The sequence below is a fragment of the Mytilus trossulus genome, unplaced genomic scaffold (assembly GCF_036588685.1).
Source record: "Mytilus trossulus isolate FHL-02 unplaced genomic scaffold, PNRI_Mtr1.1.1.hap1 h1tg000158l__unscaffolded, whole genome shotgun sequence".
Taxonomy (NCBI): domain Eukaryota; kingdom Metazoa; phylum Mollusca; class Bivalvia; order Mytilida; family Mytilidae; genus Mytilus; species Mytilus trossulus.
In genome coordinates, this window is record NW_026963304.1 from 4,302,765 (window position 1) to 4,324,680 (window position 21,916).

The 21,916-nt window shown below is 34.1% G+C and overlaps 1 protein-coding gene across 1 annotated transcript in view; it reads left to right on the forward strand.

Annotated features, from left to right (window-relative positions):
• LOC134700478 (uncharacterized) overlaps nucleotides 1–21,916 on the forward strand; it is a 91,486-nt gene that overhangs the window by 19,458 nt on the left and 50,112 nt on the right. The window contains exon 3 of the mRNA XM_063561871.1: nucleotides 17,851–17,922. Within this exon, the coding sequence (XP_063417941.1) occupies nucleotides 17,851–17,922 (72 nt within the window). The remainder of the gene's footprint in view (nucleotides 1–17,850; nucleotides 17,923–21,916) is intronic.

Here is a 21,916-nt window from a genome sequence, read left to right on the forward strand (position 1 = left end):
CCCCCCTGCGGTATATTGAACCCCCTACCATAGACCTTCAATTTCAAAAATTCTTGCAATTCTAACTCCTAAACATAGTTATAATACTCCAATAAGTAGTTTGTTTGTATTCAAAATGCTGGAAGAAATGTTTTGAAAAAAAATAATTTCAATGGTATTTTGACCCCCCTGCGGTATATTGAACCCCTACCATAGACCTTCAATTTCAAAAATTCTTTCAATTCTAACTCCTTAACATAGTTATAATACTCCAATAAGTAGTTTGTATGTATTAAGAATGCTGGAAATTTTTTTTTGAAAAAAAATAATTTCCATGGTATTTTGACCCCCCCTGCGGTATATTGAACCCCTACTATAGACCTTAAATTAAAAAAATTCTAGCTATTCAAACTCCTTAACATAGTTATAATATTCCTACAAATAGTTTGTATGTATTGAACATACTGGAAAAGATATTTTGAAAATTTTACTTAGCCATGGTATTTTGATCCCCCTGCGGTATATTGAACCCCCTACCATAGACCTTAATATTCAAAAATTCTAGCTATTCTTACTCCTTAACTTAGTAATAATACTTCAATAAGTAGTTTGTATGCATTTAACATCCTGGAAAAAATGTTTTGAAAAAAAATAATTTCCATGGTATTTTGACCCCCCTGCGGTATATTGAACCCCCTACTATAGACCTTAAATTTCAAAAATTCTAGCTATTCAAACTCCTTAACATAGTTATAATATTCCTACAAGTAGTTTGTATGTATTGAACATACTGGAAAAGATATTTTGAAAATTTTACTTAGCCATGGTATTTTGACCCCCCTGCGGTATATTGAACCCCCTACCATAGACCTTCAATTTCAAAAATTCTTGCAATTCTAACTCCTAAACATAGTTATAATACTCCAATAAGTAGTTTGTTTGTATTCAAAATGCTGGAAAAAATGTTTTGAAAAAAAATAATTTCAATGGTATTTTGACCCCCCTGCGGTATATTGAACCCTTACCATAGACCTTCAATTTCAAAAATTCTTTCAATTCTAACTCCTTAACATAGTTATAATACTCCAATAAGTAGCTTGTATGTATTCAAAATGCTGGAAAAAATGTTTTGAAAAAAATTAATTTCCATGGTATTTGGACTGCCCTGCGGTATATTGAACCCCTACTATAGACCTTAAATTTCAAAAATTCTAGCTATTCAAACTCCTTAAAATAGGTATAATATTCCTACAAGTAGTTTGTATGTATTTAACATACTGGAAAAGATATTTTGAAAATTTTACTTAGCCATGGTATTTTGACCCCTCTGCGGTATATTGAACCCCCTACCATAGACCTTAAATTTCAAAAATTCTTGCAATTCTTACTCCTTAACATAGTTATAATACTCCAATAAGTAGTTTGTATGTATTTAAAATGCTTGAAAAAAATGTTTTGAAAAAAAATAATTTCCATGGTATTTTGACCACCCTGCGGTATATTGAACCCCCTACCATAGACCTTCAATTTCAAAAATTCTTGCAATTCTAACTCCTAAACATAGTTATAATACTCCAATAAGTAGTTTGTTTGTATTCAAAATGCTGGAAAAAATGTTTTGAAAAAAAATAATTTCCATGGTATTTTGACCCCCCTGCGGTATATTGAACCCCTACTATAGACCTTAAATTTCAAAAATTCTAGCTATTCAAACTCCTTAACATAGTAATGATATTCCTACAAGTAGTTTGAATGTATTTAACATACTGGAAAAGATATTTTGAAAATTTTACTTAGCCATGGTATTTTGACCCCCCTGCGGTATATTGAACCCCCTACCATAGACCTTCAATTTCAAAAATTCTTTCAATTCTAACTCCTTAACATAGTTATAATACTCCAATAAGTAGCTTGTATGTATTCAAAATGCTGGAAAAAATGTTATGAAAAAAAATAATTTCCATGGTATTTTGACCCCCCTGCGGTATATTGAACCCCCTACTATAGACCTTAAATTTCAAAAATTCTAGCTATTCAAACTCCTTAACATAGTTTTAATATTCCTACAAATAGTTTGTATGTATTTAACATACTGGAAAAGATATTTTGAAAATTTTACTTAGCCATGGTATTTTGACCCCCCTGCGGTATATTGAACCCCCTACCATAGACCTTAAATTTCAAAAATCCAAGCTATTCTAACTCCTTAACATAGTTATAATACTCCAATAAGTAGTTTGTATGTATTTAGCATACTGGAAAAGATATTTTGCAAATTTTATATAGCCATGGTATTTTGACCCCCCTGCGGTATATTGACCCCCCTACTCAAACCCTCTAATTAAAAAAATATAATAGCCAATAAATTGTAAATTAGATTATCTGCAATACTATTTCTCAAAAACAGGGGGGTTCAAAATACCATATGTGAAAAATGACCCCGGGGTACCCGGGGTCAAAATACCATGCGGTATAATGACCCCGGGGTCATTTTACCGCATGGTATTTTGACCCCGGGTTCAATTTTTAGGGGGTTCAAAATACCATATGACACCGGCTGGAATTTTGATGGGATTCCAAGTGGGATCCCACCTAATTCCACGGAGATAAGATTTCGGGAATCCCGCCCAAAATCCAGGAATTCCGATGTTAATCCTGGTTGAAATATACTGGGATCCCACTGGGATATTGTGGGATTTCAATTTGGGATCCCACTGGGATAAAATTTCGGGATTCCCGCAAAAGTAGCGGGATCCCGATGTAAATGTACTGGGATAAAGGAGTAGGGGCATTAAGGCCTAGTTTTGGCCTAAGAAAATGAAATGTTTGATAACTATTTCAAATTGGCACATTATGTTTAGAAATGTATAGGGTCAAGAAATATAAATGAAATACATCAAGATTTTTATCTGATGACGTCACAATTACGTCATAATATGTACTGTTTTTCACAAAAACGATGAAAAATACAGAATTTATGCAGTTTTCTGACTTTATTTCCGTTGTGGAAACATCCTGCGCAGCCGAGAAACAACAAAATAATTTGACAAAAGCTTTATTATAGCTATTGGCATTATCTCACCAAATTTAAAGTTGTTTCTTGGGTGCGCACATACTTTTTCAGTCTAAAATAGACTTATAATTTGATGAAAAACAAGGAAAATCATGAAATTATGCAAATTAGGTTATGATTTGTTGCCATGGTAACTTGTTCGATGTCAAATTTGTTTTGTTTTTCTTAGTACCTTATACCTTAGACAAGTTTTCAGTAATTTAAGAATATGTATAATAACGATGTAAATCCCAGTGGAAATATACTGGGATTCCCGAAAAAAAAAAGTGGGATCCCAAAAATAAATCCCAGCAGGATATACATGCACCAATTCAAATTGCACTGCCACTGGGATTCATGGGTTATTTATGTTACAAAGGATACATGTCATGTTCTCCTTTCTGTTAATTAATTTGCTTTCTCTGTACTTCCAACTAGTATTGCTGAGTAAATTATGGTAACTGGAATATCTGCATGCAATCTGTTCCGTTGGCAGCTCCATTTAAAAATATCATTAAATCCCCTAAAAGTATCAAAAAAATCCATAAAGAATCATTTGTTCAATACGTTTTGAAGCAACAAATTCAATAGAAATATTATTGCATGTTTATACAGTAGATTGGAAGCTAGTCCAAATAATTATGACGTCTTGGAAGGCTATTTTAAATTTTTTTGCAAATTTCCCCTTTTTTATCCCCTGAAGATAAATAACTAGCGACTTATTATTTTCACCAAATAAACATACACACAACTGAATTAAATTTTAACATACCTACCAGTAATGCCTGTTATGTGACAACAAGTTTATTCATTGTATATGGTAAAAATAAATATATTTTCAGCTTAAACTTTCAGACTTTCTAATGTTGATTTGCTCAAATAAAAACCATAAAAATCATAGTTCCTCAATAAATTATTTTTATAACCATTATATACACATATACACATGTTAAATTAAATTATTAATGCACTTATTTGAAAAAATCTGCATCGGATCTTGGTCCTGTCCTCCATAAATCAGCGTAATCAGATTTTGATGACGTTTTTACCAGTACTCTAACGTCGAAGTGACAATCTTGCCCCAAATTATATCGGCCAGAAGTTGATCTGTCTCCGTAACGGTATTATAAATAAATTAAGGGTATCGCATAAAAGAAATTAATTACTGGCCAGTTTTTACTAAATATAAGAAAAGAATACTTTAGTAATCGGCACAGGGTGCATGCGGATAAGGTAGTGGCCGCATTATTTGGGACAGTATTTTCTAGGGTCGAACTGTTCAGTACAATTGATAACAAAGCATGTGGCCATGATTTTTTTTACATTTTACATTGAGAAACCAAACATTTTACGATGTCGATCATTATCTTATCTTTGATGCCGGACGACAACTAATAGAAACGCACTTATGTGAACTTGGGGAACATCAGAAACGCCCAAGCTTGTCTGACAAAACACCCGTTGACATTTCTAGGACGCCCTGCCATTTGAGCTTGCCATTTACATCGCGAAAATCTCTGCATTTTTCTGACTTATAAATATCTGTCAAACTGAATATTAAGTGACACTTAAAAGTGATTGGCTTCACCTGACAGCTTTGGTGTCATACACATTGTTAATTAACACCAATAACCTGTACTTGATGTCATCAGAGACATATGTATACACAAACCAAACACTGACATATTTATGGTTCATACAATTTCCCGTTTTAACTAGACTGGGATCCCAGGTTCAGACAGTTATCCTGATTGGGATCCTGGCTTTAAACAGTTCCGATTGGGATCCCAGCTTCAAACAGTTACCCCGATTGGGATCCCAGTGTCCGATATTTATCCCGTTTCATCTAGACTGGAATCCCGGCTTCAGACAGTTATCCCAAATGGGATCCCAGTTTCAGATATTTATTCTGAATGGGATCCCGACTCCAGATGCTTATCCCGGCTTATCCCGACAATTTCACCGGGATTGCATTGGGATCCCGATGGATCCCGTTTTCGTTTTCTCTTGGGGATACTGGTGATTAAAAAGCTCGGCAAATTTAATTTTTATTTTCTTTTAAATCAATGTTCTGTTGGTTGTAGATAGTAACCACCGCTAATTTGAACCCCTGATCGACTTTTTGTAAAAGAGTTATGCCCCTTAGAAATATTAAATTTATGGAAAATGGCCTCGTTGGCTCTCTCACAGGTACAATTCTTGCTAGATTTTTATAAAACTTATACTATAGGTTAACATCAGCAATATCTTGGACAAGTTCTAAAATAGTGGATGATCGATTTTTTTTTAAAGAGTTATGCCCCTTGGAAATAATGAATTTATGGAAAATGACCTTTTTAGCGCTCTCATGGGTACAATTCTTGCCAGATTTTTATAAAACTTATACTATAGTTGATATCAGTAATATCTCAAATAAGTTCTAAAATGGTGGACGATCAACTTTTTTGAAAAGAGTTATGCCCCTTGGAAATATTAAGTAAGTGCAATGTAGGGGACATTGGAACTCTGTTCTTTTATCTATGAAGCAACATTCCAGTAGCACCTGCATTTGAAGACCATATATCCCAGTTGATATGATATTACAGAGCTTGCATTTCCTATCATGATTTCTGGGTTGCTGCTTACAAGGAAGCTATTACAGCAAGAGTTTCAAAAGATGAAGTTGAAATCAACCCTTGGAAAATTGTAAGATCAATGACCCTCATAAGTTGTTGACCGTTATAGAATATCTGTTTCACAGATGACGATGGTTATTCAGGGGTTAAGAAATTTTGTTATAGCTCACTAGCTCAGGGCTTATTGGTAGCAGGATTTTACTAGCCATGTTGGAAGAACTACAAGCCCAACAAAACTTACCTGCTAGCCCTAGAATGCCTTACAATTTCAGAGTTTGCTGCAATAACAATGAATTCTATAAACATAACAATTTGTATCCATTGTACAGTAAATTTTTGCAAATTGGATACCCAAAACTTATGTCAGCAAAAAATATCCCATTAGTAGATATATTCAATTAATCGATAATTGAATATTCACTGAATATTCTGATATAATGAGTTGACCAAATCCGGAGATGATACAAGTCTTGACCACTGCTATACATGGGTATATAAAAGCTAGGATTGAAGGGGTTTTTATCAGGTACATTTTTGTACATCATCAGTTTGTGTAAAAGAATTATCAGCTGGTTAATTATGTAATGCTCATATTTGTTTTCAGTTTTAAAATTCTATTTATTAAAATAAATTTAATGACCGTTACATATTTATTCTTTAGTTTTCTATGTTGTGTCATGTGTACTATTGTTTGTCTGTTTGTCTTTTTCATTTTTAGCCATGGCATTGTCAGTTTGTTTTAGATTTTTGAGTTTGACTGTTCCCTTTTGTCTTTCGTCCCTCTTTTACATAAATATCACCATCCATAGTTTGAGTCTTTTATAATTGTTTTATAAATGATGTACAGTATTGTCAATATTTACATTTAACACAGGTAAGCTAATTGTGGGCTATAAATATATTACAACCTGAGCACAGTCTCTAAACTGAAACTGTATTTGTAATAAAATTTAATTTCTTTAAAAATCGAATTCATTTGAATATCAAGGAAGATAATCATGACTGATGAAATATTATTGCATCAAGTTTAAGTTTTCTGAAGACTGTTAATGTTTAGGTCATGGTTCACCGTTCTTGAGAATATAAGTACTAAATGGTGGCCCCTGTTGCCGGCAATGCTATTTTTAGCAATTATCTCCTTAAAAGGCGTTTTCAATAAACTAATTATGGAACTGTTGTTGTCTAATTGAAGCTCAATATCTATTTGTGATTTTACCACACTCAAATATATATGGTCCCATGGCATTTCTTGGTGAATTTTTGGGGTTTTCACGATACCTTACGATTTCGCAAATTTTTTTCTCTAATTTTGATCAACATAAAAAAAATATTTCCGGCCTCTCATCATATACATTTAAGGACAAATTTGTGCTTGCATGAAACTTCATTCATGATGCTTTCCAGAATAAAAATATATAAATGATATAACAACCAATCACAGAGAGCCATCTATTTTTATCTCTTTGTCATGTTCCCTTCATAAAATGGCTGCGCCCATGTAATTTCATTTGGTACATTGTAACCTTGAGGCTTCTTCACAGTATGTAAACAAAAACAAAATGGCGTCCATAAAATGTGCACATGTTTCAAATTGATATCTGACAAAATCAGGTTTCTGCTGTCAAAAGGGATTCATATTTATATTGCTATAAATTAATCAGAAGGAGGTACAATCAGGTTGCATAAGCAATGTATACCCCCTCAGCAGACCTGCCAACTATCCCGATTTTCGCGGTATCATCCCGATTTTTACCCCTCAACCCGAATCCCGATATCGGGATCGTAAAATTAGCCAAAACCCCGATTTTCAACAAATAAACCCGAAAAAATTGTTGTTTACTGATTTTGAAGTTTTCTGATCAATTTTAAAAAATCAATCATTTTACCTGGGGACATATTATGACAAGTTATTGACCCTACGCTAATCAACAGTCACAACAGGTGTCATAACTAGTGGTTGAATGTAATCAGATTACCTAATGGGTCGTAACAGTCCTCAAAATTAATTTGAATACACGGTCAAACAGCCTTTCAATTTTAATCAATTTATCATACAAGCACAATTTGCAACATTTGCCGTAGTTCCACAACAAAATCATAATTAATTGATAGATGAGAACTGTAAAGTTCTCTCAAGAAAAGATCGTTTATCTTGAAATTTGTTTAATTTTTGAAACCAGACATCGTGTGTCTGTTGATTTAAAAGTTTTTGTATACACTTCTACTGTGTCACTGTATAAGCCTCCGCCGGTAAGAGCACCTCTGAATACAAAGAAAGATAACTCAAATTTTATCCATTTTCTCATTGATACTGATAAGACCATAAGTAAGTCTTCTTACTTTAGGACATGTAGTTTTAGGTGTTTTGAGTCAAGGTTCATAGATGAGAAGGTCTTTGGAGGGGGGAAAGGGGGGTCTCTACTTTGAATCCTTTATTTTTAATGCCATTTTCTCTATTCCTCAGTTATTTTGCCAATTTTATAATTTAATAGTACAAGAATCATGCAAATAAAAGAAATCAAGTCCTACAACCTCATTTTTAGTATACCAAAAGAAAAAAGAAGAGAACTTGGACTATTTTAGGAGTAAAAAACAATGCTCACAGAAAAGTCGCTAAAATTGTAACCCTTAAAAATCTTGTCGCGCGCTAAATCCCCCATAGAGATTTTCAAAAGTTGGCAGGTCTGCCCCTGTACAGACACATCGATATTGAAAGTACGGGATCCACCCAGAGTTATTTGTTCTATATAAAAACTTGTACAAAATCAGTTTAAATTCTAGGAATCCTGGATGACGCAGTCGAATCTGATTGGCTAAGATAGAAAAGTGATGAGGGGATTTCCCCTTTTCTATTTTAGAAACGCCAAGATTTTTTTGTTACTAGTCCGTCGGACATATTGGGTTACAAGTTTAGGTAGCCAGAGGTCTAAATGTTTTAGTCCCGGGCGTCGGGCTAGTGGATTTTTTAACCCCTGGGACGGTTATGTTAAGAAATTGTCATACCCATCAGACAACCCGTTATTGGGTTGCTGCCCCTGAATTGGTAATTTTAAGGAAATTTTGCAGTTTTTGGTTATCTTGAATAATATAAAAGATAGAGATAAACTGTCAACAGCAAAATTGTTCAGCAAAGTAAGATTACAATTCAGTGAACATGACCAAAATTGTCAATTGACCCCATAAAGAGTTATTGCCCTTCAAAGTAAATTTTTCACATTTTTTCATAAATTTTTGTAATCTTTACAAAAATCTTCTCTGAAACTATAGGGCCAAATTGAACAAAACTTGGCCTAAATCATCCTTAGGGTATCTTGTTATAAAAATGTATACAATGACCCCGCCCATCTACCAAGATGGACGCCATGGCTAAAAATAGAACATAGGGGTAAAATGCAGTTTTTGGCTTATATCTCTGAAACTAAAGCATTTACAGCAAATCTGAAATGCAATAAAAATTATCATCAAGTCAAGATTTATCTGTCCTTAAATTTTCAGACAGACAACATGTGGCGTCCACCAAATGTTGTCCGTGCATTTACTCATGAACCGTTCAACCAAACCTTTTAAAATTTTAATATGTTGTTATTGACCACAAAATGAAGGTCAAGTTTAATAATGACGATTTTGACTTTTACCGTTCAGGAGTTACGGTTCTTGAAAGTTTTAAAAATGTTGTGTCCGTGCATTTACTCACGAACCATTCAACCAAACCTTTTAAAATTTTAATATGTTGTAACTGACAACAAAATGAAGGTCAAGTTCAATAATGACGATTTTGACTTTTACCATTCAGGAGTTACGGTTCTTGAAAGTTTAAAAAATGTCGTGTCCGTGCATTTACTCATGAACTGTTCAACCAAACCTTTTAAAATTTTAATATGTTGTGACTGACAACAAAATGAAGGTCAAGTTCAATAATGACGATTTTGACTTTTACTGTTCAGGAGTTACGGTTCTTGAAAGTTTAAAAAAAATGTCGTGTCCGTGCATTTACTCATGAACCGTTCAACCAAATCTTTTAGAATTTTAATATGTTGTTACTGACAACAAAATAAAGGTCAAGTTCAATAATGACGATTTTGACTTTTACCATTCAGGAGTTATGGTTCTTGAAAGATCGTAAAATGGCGTTTCCATTCATGTTGTTGCATTTACTAATGAACCATTCAATCTCAGCTTTTTAAATTTTAATATGTTGATACTGACTACAAAAAGGAGGTCAAATTTGATATTGACGATTTTCACTTTCACCATTCATCAGTAATGGTTATTGTGATATTGCCAGGACACAAATAAATATTAATAAATCCAGTTTGCTGTCGATGTGACAGCCTCTTGTTGGTTATTGTCTTGAATATTATAATATATAGAGATAAACTGTAAACTGCAAAATTGTTCAGCAAAGTATGATCTACAAATAAGTCAAACATAACCAAAATGGTCAATTGACCCGTTAAGGAGTTATTGCCCTTCATAGTCAATTTTTAACATTTTTTTGTAAATTTTTGTTATCTTTTACAAAATCTTCTCCTCTGAAACCACTGAGACAAATTTAACAAAACTTGGCCACAATCATCATTAGTTAAAACAATGTGTCAGATGACCCCGCCTATCAACCAACATGACTGACATGGCTAAAAATAGAACATAGTAGAAAAATGCAAGTTTTGTCTATTAATTTTTGAACCGTTATAAATAGAGAAATCTGAAAGGAGCAAACATGTTCAGCATAATGAACTCTACCGATTTTCCTTATATGTCAAAACTGTTAGACAAATTATTATCATGCTTATAGGAGTTATTGCCCATAAATGATAAAGGAGTAAGTTCGGTAAGGGTCATATTTGGCCCCAATTATAAAGTTCATAGTTACAAGACAATAAATGTTTTAAGTTGCCTTAAAGACATGTTTAAAAGTTAAACAGAACTGTTTTTGTCAAAGTTTAGTTCTAAACACGTTGATTTTTACATCCAAAAAAGGTCAAAATAAGGGATTGTGGTGAAATTTGACAAAATCAGCTAGATTTCAACCATATAAAGGGCCAGGAAACATAGAGCGCAGGCGTTGACAAGCTTAAGATTCAAATAAGACATGTGAAATGTCTTCACAATCATTATTCTAAAAGATCTTTGTTGTCGACGTATGCGCTCTATGTTTCCTGTCCAATAATCTATGGAAATTTACCCATTTTCATTTATTTTTTTTCGTGAAAAATCAACAGGAGGTCATAATGAAACGCAGAAACGTAAAATTTTCAACAAAATGGTTTTTATCCTAGCTAGTCAATGTATCAGCTATACTTCTGGGCTATATTGGTCGATAAATCAGAATTTGAAATTTACGCTAAAACAGGGGGCCATTTTAGGACTTTATCGAACATACTCCTTTTACCATTTTTTTTTCCATTTTCCCCTATTATCATGAAAACTATGATATTTAGAGAGACACATTTTTTTTCTGTAATGCTTTATATGATTTAAATTATAATTAAAAAGATAAATAAACACTTCAAATCAAAAAAAATATCAGCAAGGCAAGATCTATTAATAAGTCAAAGAAAGTTAACAAACTAAAAGATCAGTAATACAAAATCAACAAAATAGAGATTTTTATCAGTTAGTCTATTCTCCTCTACATTGTTGGAGAGTGTCCTTTGTTTAATATGGCCATAGACCAAGGTGAGCGACACAGGCTCTTAAGGGCCTTTAGTTGTATGCCCCACGTAGGGGCATTATGTTTTTAGCTCACCTGGCCCGAAGGGCCAAGTGAGCTTTTCTCACCACTTGTCGTCCGTCCTCGTCGTCGTCCAGAGTCGTCGTTGTCATTAACAATTTACATTTTGAACTTCTTCTTAGAGAACTACTGAATAGAATGAAACCAAACTTGGCATGAATGTTCCTTTTGAGGTGCTGACCAAGTGTTGTTACTTTGTAGCCGATCCATCATCCAAGATGGCTGCCAGCGGGGGACTTAGTTTAACATAGGACCCTATGGGAAATGCATACAAATGACTTCTTCTTAGAGAACTACTGAATGGAATGGAACCAAACTTGGCATGAATGTTCCTTATGAGGTGCTGACCAAGTGTTGTTACTTTGTAGCCGATCCATCATCCAAGATGGCTGCCAGCGGGGGACTTAGTTTAACATAGGACCCTATGGGAAATGCATACAAATGACTTCTTTTAGAGAACCACTAAATGGAATGAAACCAAACATTGCATGACTGTTCCTTATGAGGTGCTGACCAAGTGTTGTTACTTTGTAGCCGATCCATCATCCAAGATGGCCGCCAGCAGGGGACTTAGTTTAACATAGGACCCTATGGGAAATGCATACAAATGACTTCTTTTAGAGAACCACTGAATGGAATGAAACCAAACATTGCATGAATGTTCCTTATGAGGTGCTGACCAAGTGTTGTTACTTTGTAGCTGATCCATCATCCAAGATGGCCGCCAGCGGGGGACTTAGTTTAACATAGGACCCTATGGGAAATGCATACAAATGACTTCTTTTAGAGAACCACTAAATGGAATGAAACCAAACATAGCATGAATGTTCCTTATGGGATGCTGACCAAGAGTTGTTACTTTGTAGCCGATCCATCATCAAAGATGGCCGCCAGCAGGGGACTTAGTTTAACATTGGACCCTTTGGGAAATGCATACAAATGACTTCTTTAAGAGAACCACTGAATGGAATAAAACCAAACATAGCATGAATGTTCCTTATGGGGTGCTGACCAAGTGTTGTTACTTTGTAGCCAATCCATCATCCAAGATGGCTGCCAGCGGGGGACTTAGTTTAACATAGGACCCTATGGGAAATGCATACAAATGACTTCTTTTAGAGAACCACTCAATGGAATGAAACCAAACATGGCATGCATGTTCCTTATGAGGTGCTGACCAAGTGTTGTTACTTTGTTGCTTATCCATCATCCAAGATGGCCGCCAGCCGGGGACTTGGTTTAACATAGGACCCTATGGGAAATGCATACAAATGACTTCTTTTAGAGAACCACTGAATGGAATAAAACCAAACATAGCATGAGTGTTCCTTATGGGATGCTGACCAAGTGTTGTTACTTTGTAGCCGATCCATCATCCAAGATTGCCGCCAGCGGGGGACTAAGTTTAACATTGGACCCTATGGGAAATGCATACAAATGACTTCTTTTAGAGAACCACTGAATGGAATATAACCAAACATGGCATGAATGTTCCTTATGATGTGCTGACCAAGTGTTGTTACTTTGTAGCCGATCCATCATCCAAGATGGCCGCCAGCAGGGGACTTAGTTTAACATAGGACCCTATGGAAAATGCATACAAATGACTTCTTTTAGAGAACCACTGAATGGAATGAAACCAAACATGGCATGAATGTTCCTTATGAGGTGCTGACCAAGTGTTGTTACTTTGTAGCCGATCTGTCATCCAAGATGGCCGCCAGTGGGGGACTTTTGAATGAAATTAAACATGTTCCTTTCCTTATAAATGAGGTTGTGTTGTCACTTTTAGCCAAATTTTATATTTTTTTATATGATTTCAAAAACCCAAGTAGAATCAGGTGAGCGATACAGGCTCTTGAGAGCCTCTAGTTTGGTCTGTGCTTCCTTTTGTCCGTACTTCGTTCTTCCGTCTGTCTGTCCCACTTCAGGTTAAAGTTTTTGGTTAAGGTAGTTTTTGGTGAAGTTGAAGTCCAATCAACTTGAAACTTAGTACACATGTTCCCTATGATATGATAATTCAAAATTAGAGTTTTGACTCCAATGTGCAGTCGAATAAACATAGAAAATAAAAGTGCGAGTGGGGCATCCGTGTACTTGTTGTTGTTATATATTATATTAATATTTCTATATATTACATGTACAGTTACATGTATATGTTAGCGGCAATAAGTGAAATTAGGCATTAAGCTTAAATCCTAGGCATTAAGTCTAATGCCTAAATGATGTTAGGCATTAGTCTTAAATCCTAGGATTTAAGCTTAAATCCTGAAAAATGTGTCCAGGCATTAAGCTTAATGCCTAAAGTATAAATGCACGTAAATAAAAGAATTTATTCAACTAAAAATAAAAAATTATACATTTGTTACATAATAAAATTACGAGAACTGAAGTTTAAAATGTCATCTACTGGAAATAAAATCACAGATAAAATATGTTTTTATATTAAAACTCATCAAATATTACTACTATCATCGCTCAATGCTACCCTGGGATTGGTGATGTCTCGGTTTCCCATTAACAATAACAAGTTCTGGTCACATTAATTTTAACTCGGATATGACCAAAGCTGTGAATTCCCGACCATTGTCACTTTGCAGTATATGGGGCGCACCAAAAATTGTAAAAATATCAATAAGATTAAAAGCCACCTCTGATGCACATTTTGATGTAAGGGCTTTAATGTTACAAAATTTTGTAAGGTGGTCTTGAAATACCTTAATAAATTTATAGTTTCCATCTGGTTTGATTGAAAATCCATCAAATCAACTTGTCCTCTACTGTTAAAGTCTATAGATAAAATGGGGTTCACTACTACTCCTTTCCCTATGTTTTTTTTCATATTGCAATTTTCACATAGTGACAGAAATAAGTCAATTGCATCACGTGAAATGTTAGCATATCCATTATTTAGTTGTTTTATCATGCGATCTCTGCCGCCATGACCTGTTTCTTCATGTGCCTTTTCCAAAATACCATAGAGTTCCTCTAGGAAGACATACATTTTGAAATTTCCCTCGTCATTCTCGCTGACTTTAGTTATCAACCTCTCAAAACCACCAATGTTAAAAATGTCATACCTTTTGTCAATTTCTTTTCTGATGATTCCAAAAGTTTAATCTTTGCCAAAAGATCATGGTACTTTACTCTAGGGTATATGCTCCTTGTTTTCCCTGATTCGAATTTAGACCTCACAGATTCAAGAAATTTTTCCTCAATAGACATGGTGTCACTTAATGCGAATAATCCAGATAAAGAAGTGAAAAAGACAAGATGGCCTGAGGGCATTTAACAAATATTTTAACAAATAAAATTTACTTATCCAATAAAATGGTGTGAGCAAAAAATCATATCTTTATTTTGTCTACTTTTGACTAGTTCAAACCAGCTTGAAAAGTGAAGTGTAAACATTTTCATATAATTATTATAAGGATTATATAGAATCCAGCTTGAAAAGTGAAGTGTAAACATTTTCATATAATTATTATAAGGATTATATAGAATCTCCCCTTTTTTAGCTCACCTGACCTGAAAGGTCAAGTGAGCTTTTCTCATCACTTGGCGTCCGTCGTCCGTCGTCCGTAAACTTTTACAAAAATCTTCTCCTCTGAAACTACTAGGCCAAATTTAACCAAACTTGGCCACAATCATTATTGGGGTATCTAGTTTAAAAAATGTGTGCCGTGACCCCGCCAACCAACCAAGATGGCGGCCATGGCTAAAAATAGAACATAGGGGTAAAATGCAGTTTTTGGCTTATAACTCAAAAACCAAAGCATTTAGAGCAAATCTGACATGGGGTAAAATTGTTAATCAGGTCAAGATCTATTTGCCCTGAAATTTTCAGATGAATCGGTCTACCCATTGTTGGGTTGCTGCCCCTGAATTGGTAATTTTAGGGAAATTTTGCTGTTTTTGGTTATTATCTTGAATATTATTATAGATAGAGATAAACTGTAAACAGCAATAATGTTCAGCAAAGTAAGATCTACAAATAAGTCAACATAACCAAAATGTTCAGTTGACCCCTTTAAGAGTTATTGCCCTTTATATTGATAGTTTTACCATTTTTCGTTAATCTTAGTAATCTTTTACAAAAATCTTCTCCTCTGAAACTACCAGGCCAAATTATTCCAAACTTGACCACAATAATCTTTGTGGTATCTAGTTTAAAAAATGTGTGGCGTGACCCGGTCAACCAACCAAGATGGTTGCCATGGCTAAAAATAGAACAGTGGGTTAAAATGCAGTTTTTGGCTTATAACTCAAAAACCAAAGCATTTTTAGCAAAGTTATTGCCCTTTATAGTCAACTTTTCATGAAATTTGTAAATTTTAACTAACATTTTCCACTGAAACTACTGGGCCAAGTTCAATATAGATAGAAAGCAGCAAGAATGTTCAGTAAAATAAGATGTACAAACACTTCACCATCACAAAAACACAATTTTGTCATGAATCCATCTGCGTCCTTTGTTTAATATTCACATAGACCAAGGTGAGCGACACAGGCTCTTTAGAGCCTCTAGTTTATTTGTTATTGATATATTATATATATATTTCTCACGACAAAACATTTTTATATCATTTATCTATGTTCTAAAAATTATTTTCATGAATACTTATTGATGAAATTGACATATATAATAATAATATAACAAGCGATAAGGAATGTTATTTTGCTATATGTTAACAGTCAAAGACGACAGTCACGTGGGTAGAAATGTCTGTGGCAACAATACACCGCTGGATGTAAAAAAAAAACATAACTTTGTGTCTCTGATTTTAATCTTAAATAAAAATGTATTTGTAGGAATAATCCTATGTAGAATTTTACATTGGAAATTATACAAATATGTATCTATGCAACCTTTCTGAAGTATACAAAAGATGTTTGCCAGTATTCAATGTTAGTATGCAGTTCATCCTTCCATTTTGAAAAATGACAATAACTTGAGGTGAAAGTATATGAATCTCTACGAAATTATAGCACACGGTTCCATACCACAATAGGAAGGATGGTATTGATTTGGGGGGTTATTGTTTTAGTTGTTTAGAAATTAAGGGCCATAAAGGGGCCGGAAATTTGTTTTTTTTTTCTTCCACAGGTTCTTTACCTCAAAAGGAATGTGGGGATTGCTTTTTGGGGGTCATGGACAAACCGCTTAGGAATTAGGGGCAAAAGAACAAACTTGGATTTTCTTGTTTTTGGACAATACTTTGAGTATAAGTCTATGGGTCACAATGAAATAATACCACAAGGTTCCATACCATAAAAGGAATGTCATTTTTCATGAAACTGAAGGCAAAATTAATTCTTCCTTTCTAGACATGCTAGATGTCTTGTATAACAATTAATAAATCATTCTCTTTTGTTATTATCTCCAGAGTTCAAAGTCTAATATTTTTAAAGAGTTGTGTACGTTTTTTATCAATCTGTTTGATACATTTTAGAGTCAAGAAAATTTTGACAAATTTATAATTTGTCATATATTAGAAATGAATTTAAAACAGCAATGATTTTTTGCAGCAGTACTAAAAAGGTGACAAAACCGCGCATTCATAATACAGTAGAGATCAATCTTGTCGCTAATACAACCCACACATTTCAATCACCTCCCTTTTGATTGCATAAAAGACTTTAAATTAGTTTGTATATGAATTGTTAATTATACAGAAAATAAGTGTAGGTTGATGTAAAAGTCCGACAACACAATCAGCTGACTTTTGAATTCACAATGACCATGCTATTTCTAATTGAATATTAAAAAATACCAATATCTTATAACTTAAATTCGGTCGGTAGTTTTCTCCAGGCACTCCGGCTTCCTCCACCAATAAAAACTGGCCGCCACGAAATAGCCCAAAAGCCGTGCTTAAAAGTGGCGTTAAAACACCGAAAATCAAATCAAAATTATAACTTAAATTCAGCTTCACCTTTGCAAATTTATGTATAACCACCTTTAAATAAAATCTCTCAGGGTTACGAAGATATTGTGCTGAATTCAGAGGAAAGTTTGTTCGGAATGTTTGTTCCATCGGAAACAAGTCATAACTATGTTGTAAATTGATCTCCTTTATATTTTTTTCAAATGAAACACCATAGAATGTGCAAGTGATTTATTGTCTTCTGGAACTGTAATGTGTTAACAGCTTTCCTGCATGTGGTCATTTTAACCATGTCACAATTCAACAGGAATTAGGCAATTTCACAGTTAATTTTATTTTCTGTCAATAATTGTGCAGTATTGGGAGCATCTGTTGACAGTGCCAACTTTCCATTTATTTGCATTTTAGAGCACATTTTAGCCGAATCATATAAAGTACTGATGAACACCGTCTGAATATTGTCAATATAAAGTAAAACACCTCTCAGCTGCTACTGGTCCTACTAATTGTAAGATACTTGTTACAAAAGTCTTCTTTGTTGCTATCAGATGAAAGTAATATACATATTTGTCTGTATTTCAGGGTAAGACTCCATACGATCTAGCAGCAAAAGAAGAAAAGGGGCAGTATAATGAAGTGATGGAATACTTACAGGTACACATGCTTTAGAATTACAAATGCTTACACTCAGAATAAAACAATATAAAGCAATTTACAAAATGTAGAGAGATAAAAAACTAAATACCATAAAAAGGGAAGCCACACAAAACCATCTTAGGTGCAACAGAAGGGTAAACTTAGAAATTTTACATCTAATAGTCAAAATTTCTCATTACCGAAGTAAAAAAAAAGTAACAACATACTGATGCTAAGCCTCTTTTTTAATGACTTTCCTTTTTAGATTTGATCCTATTTACATGATATAGAAATAGAAATAGATTAATTGGTCCACACCCCAAAAGTTTAAATTATAAATAAGTTCTTACAATGTTTGATAGATAGGGGCAAAAGGAAGCTGAAAGGAACTGATACATCTTTTTAAGTCGGATTCTTTTGCAGCTTTTAGAATAATAAAAAAACAAACTTTGTGAGGCCTTCATAAAACAACATGATACCGTTTTCCATGTTTCAAAGATATGTTTCTTATCTGCCTTCATCAGGTAAGCCAGGCACTACAACTTCTGAAAGCTTAAACAATTGAGTGAATGAAAATCAATAGGACCCGTAAAAGAACAACCAAGCTCATCTTTACAAAGGGTAAATAACCTTAATCTTTAAAATAAATCGGTGCCTTCTTCATTTGTTCTTGAAAATTATTCTGTATAAACCAAGTAAATATCTTTTTTGTTGAAAAATGTTTTACAAGGAACAGAATCAAGAATAAAGTAAATGTACTTAACATTTTAATAGTACTTAAGTTTTATGACGTCAATTTCTATTATTTGATAGTTTTTTCTGTTCACACCACACATTATATATTGATACTTACATGTAATAGCCCATTACTAAAAGTTGAAAACCTAAAACTATAAAATGTGTGAAAGTATGGAGATTTAAAAAGGTTTGAATTGCCAGCGAAAAAATCCTGATAACTTTGCCTGATGGAGTTGTCACCTTAAGGTTTACTTTATCTTCTTTTATAGATAAAAGGAAACCTGAGCATAGGTTATTCACAAAACCAACCGTGCAAGGGCTGTATAGCCAGTCAAGGTCGTTAAAAACTTCCATTTGTTGTGTTATTCACATTGGGAACATAATAATTGGATCTAGTATATTTATTAAAAAAATTAAATACAACACTTCCATGACTTTCATAGATTGCAAGCAATTTTTATACGCTTGATGGAATTTATTATGGTACACAAATGTCCGGTGTCCGTCTGTCTGTCTGTCTGTCCGTTCGTTCGTCCGTCCGTCTGTCCTGCTTCAGGTTAAAGTTTTTGGTCAAGGTAGTTTTTGATGAAGTTGATGTTCAATCAACTTGAAACGTAGTACACATGTTCCCTATGGTATGATCTTTCTAATTCAAATGCCAAATTAGATTTTTTACCCAATTTCACGGTCTATTGAACATGGAAAATGATAGTGCGAGTGGGGCATCCGTGTACTTTGGACACATTCTTGTTTTATCTTGCTTTAAGATATTGATTTGATATTTGGTATATAGTTGTACCATGACAAGTTACAGATCGATTTAGGAGATTGTTCTGGTCTGATGATTTTGTGAAGAGGTTTGGTCCTTGGACGCAAATAATCAGTTTTTCAAACAAAAAAATGTATTCCCCATTTCCATTCTCAATTTTATTATGCTTGAAGATATTGATTTGATATTTGGTTTATAGTTTAACCATGACTTGTTACAGATTAAGATTCAAATTTTTTTCGGTTCGGATGATTTTTTTTACCGAGTTAAACCAAATAATCTTATTACATTGCATCCAACAGTGAGCTTGTGAGTTGCTTTTAACTTCAATCTTAATTGACCTGTCGAAGTTTGATGGTTTTGATTTTAAACACCAACAATCAATCCTTACCACCACAATATAGACAATAGTACTGAAAGTGGTGTTAAACACCAACAATCAATCCTTACCACCACGATATAGACAATAGTACTGAAAGTGGTGTTAAACACCAACAATCAATCCTTACCTCCACGATATAGACAATAGTACTGAAAGTGGTGTTAAACATCAACAATCAATCCTTACCACCACGATATAGACAATAGTATTTAAAGTGGTGTTAAACATCTACAATCCATCCTTACCACCACGATATAGACAATAGTACTGAAAGTGGTGTTAAACATCAACAATCAATCCTTACCTCCACGATATAGACAATAGTACTGAAAGTGGTGTTAAACACCAACAATCAATCCTTACCACCACGATATAGACAATAGTACTGAAAGTGTTGTTAAACATCAACAATCAATCCTTACCACCACGATATAGACAATAGTACTGAAAGTGGTGTTAAACATCAACAATCAATCCTTACCTCCACGATAGACAATAGTACTGAAAGTGGTGTTAAACACCAACAATCAATCCTTACCACCACAATATAGACAATAGTACTGAAAGTGGTGTTAAACACCAACAATCAGTCCTACCACCACGATATAGACAATAGTACTGAAAGTGATGTAAAACATCAACAATCAATCCTTACCTCCACGATATAGACAATAGTACTGAAAGTGGTGTTAAACACCAACAATCAATCCTTACCACCAAGATATAGACAATAGTACTGAAAGTGGTGTTAAACACCAACAATCAATCCTTACCACCAAGATATAGACAATAGTACTGAAAGTGGTGTTAAACACAAACAATCCATCCTTACCACCAAGATATAGACAATAGTACTGAAAGTGATGTAAAACATCTACAATCAATCCTTACCTCCACGATATAGACAATAGTACTGAAAGTGGTGTTAAACACCAACAATCAATCCTTACCACCACGATAGACAATAGTACTGAAAGTGGTGTTAAACATCTACAATCAATCCTTACCTCCACAATATAGACAATAGTACTGGAAGTGGTGTTAAACATCTACAATCCATCCTTACCACCAAGATATAGACAATAGTACTGAAAGTGGTGTTAAACACAAACAATCAATCAATCCTTACCACCACGATATAGACAATAGTACTGAAAGTGGTGTTAAACACCAACAATCAATCCTTAACACCACGATATATCAAATAGTCCTGAAAGTGTTGTTCAACATCAACAATCAATCCTTACCACCACGATATAGACAATAGTACTGAAAGTGGTGTTAAACACCAACAATCCATCCTTACCACCACGATATAGACAATAGTACTGAAAGTGGTGTTAAGCACCAACAATCAATCCTAACAACACGATATATCAAATAGTCCTGAAAGTGGTGTTCAACATCAACAATCAATCCTTACCACCACGATATAGACAATAGTACTGAAAGTGGTGTTAAACACCAACCATCAATCCTAACAACACGATATATCAAATAGTCCTGAAAGTGGTGTTCAACATCAACAATCAATCCTCACCACCACGATATAGACAATAGTACTGAAAGTGGTGTTAAACACCAACAATCAATCCTTAACACCACGATATATCAAATAGTCCTGAAAGTGTTGTTCAACATCAACAATCAATCCTTACCACCACGATATAGACAATAGTACTGAAAGTGGTGTTAAACACCAACAATCAATCCTTAACACCACGATATAGACAATTGTACTGGAAGTGGTGTTAAACACCAACAATTAATCAATCCTTACCTCCACACTATAGACAATAGTACTGAAAGTGGTGTTAAACACCAACAATCAATCCTTAACACCACGATATAGACAATTGTACTGGAAGTGGTGTTAAACACCAACAATTAATCAATCCTTACCTCCACACTATAGACAATAGTACTGAAAGTGGTGTTAAACATCAACAATCAATCCTTACCACCACGATATAGACAATAGTACTGAAAGTGGTGTTAAACACAAACAATCAATCCTTACCACCACGATATAGACAATAGTACTGGAAGTGGTGTTAAACACTAACAATCAATCCTTACCACCACGATATAGACAATAGTACTGAAAGTGGTGTTAAACACCA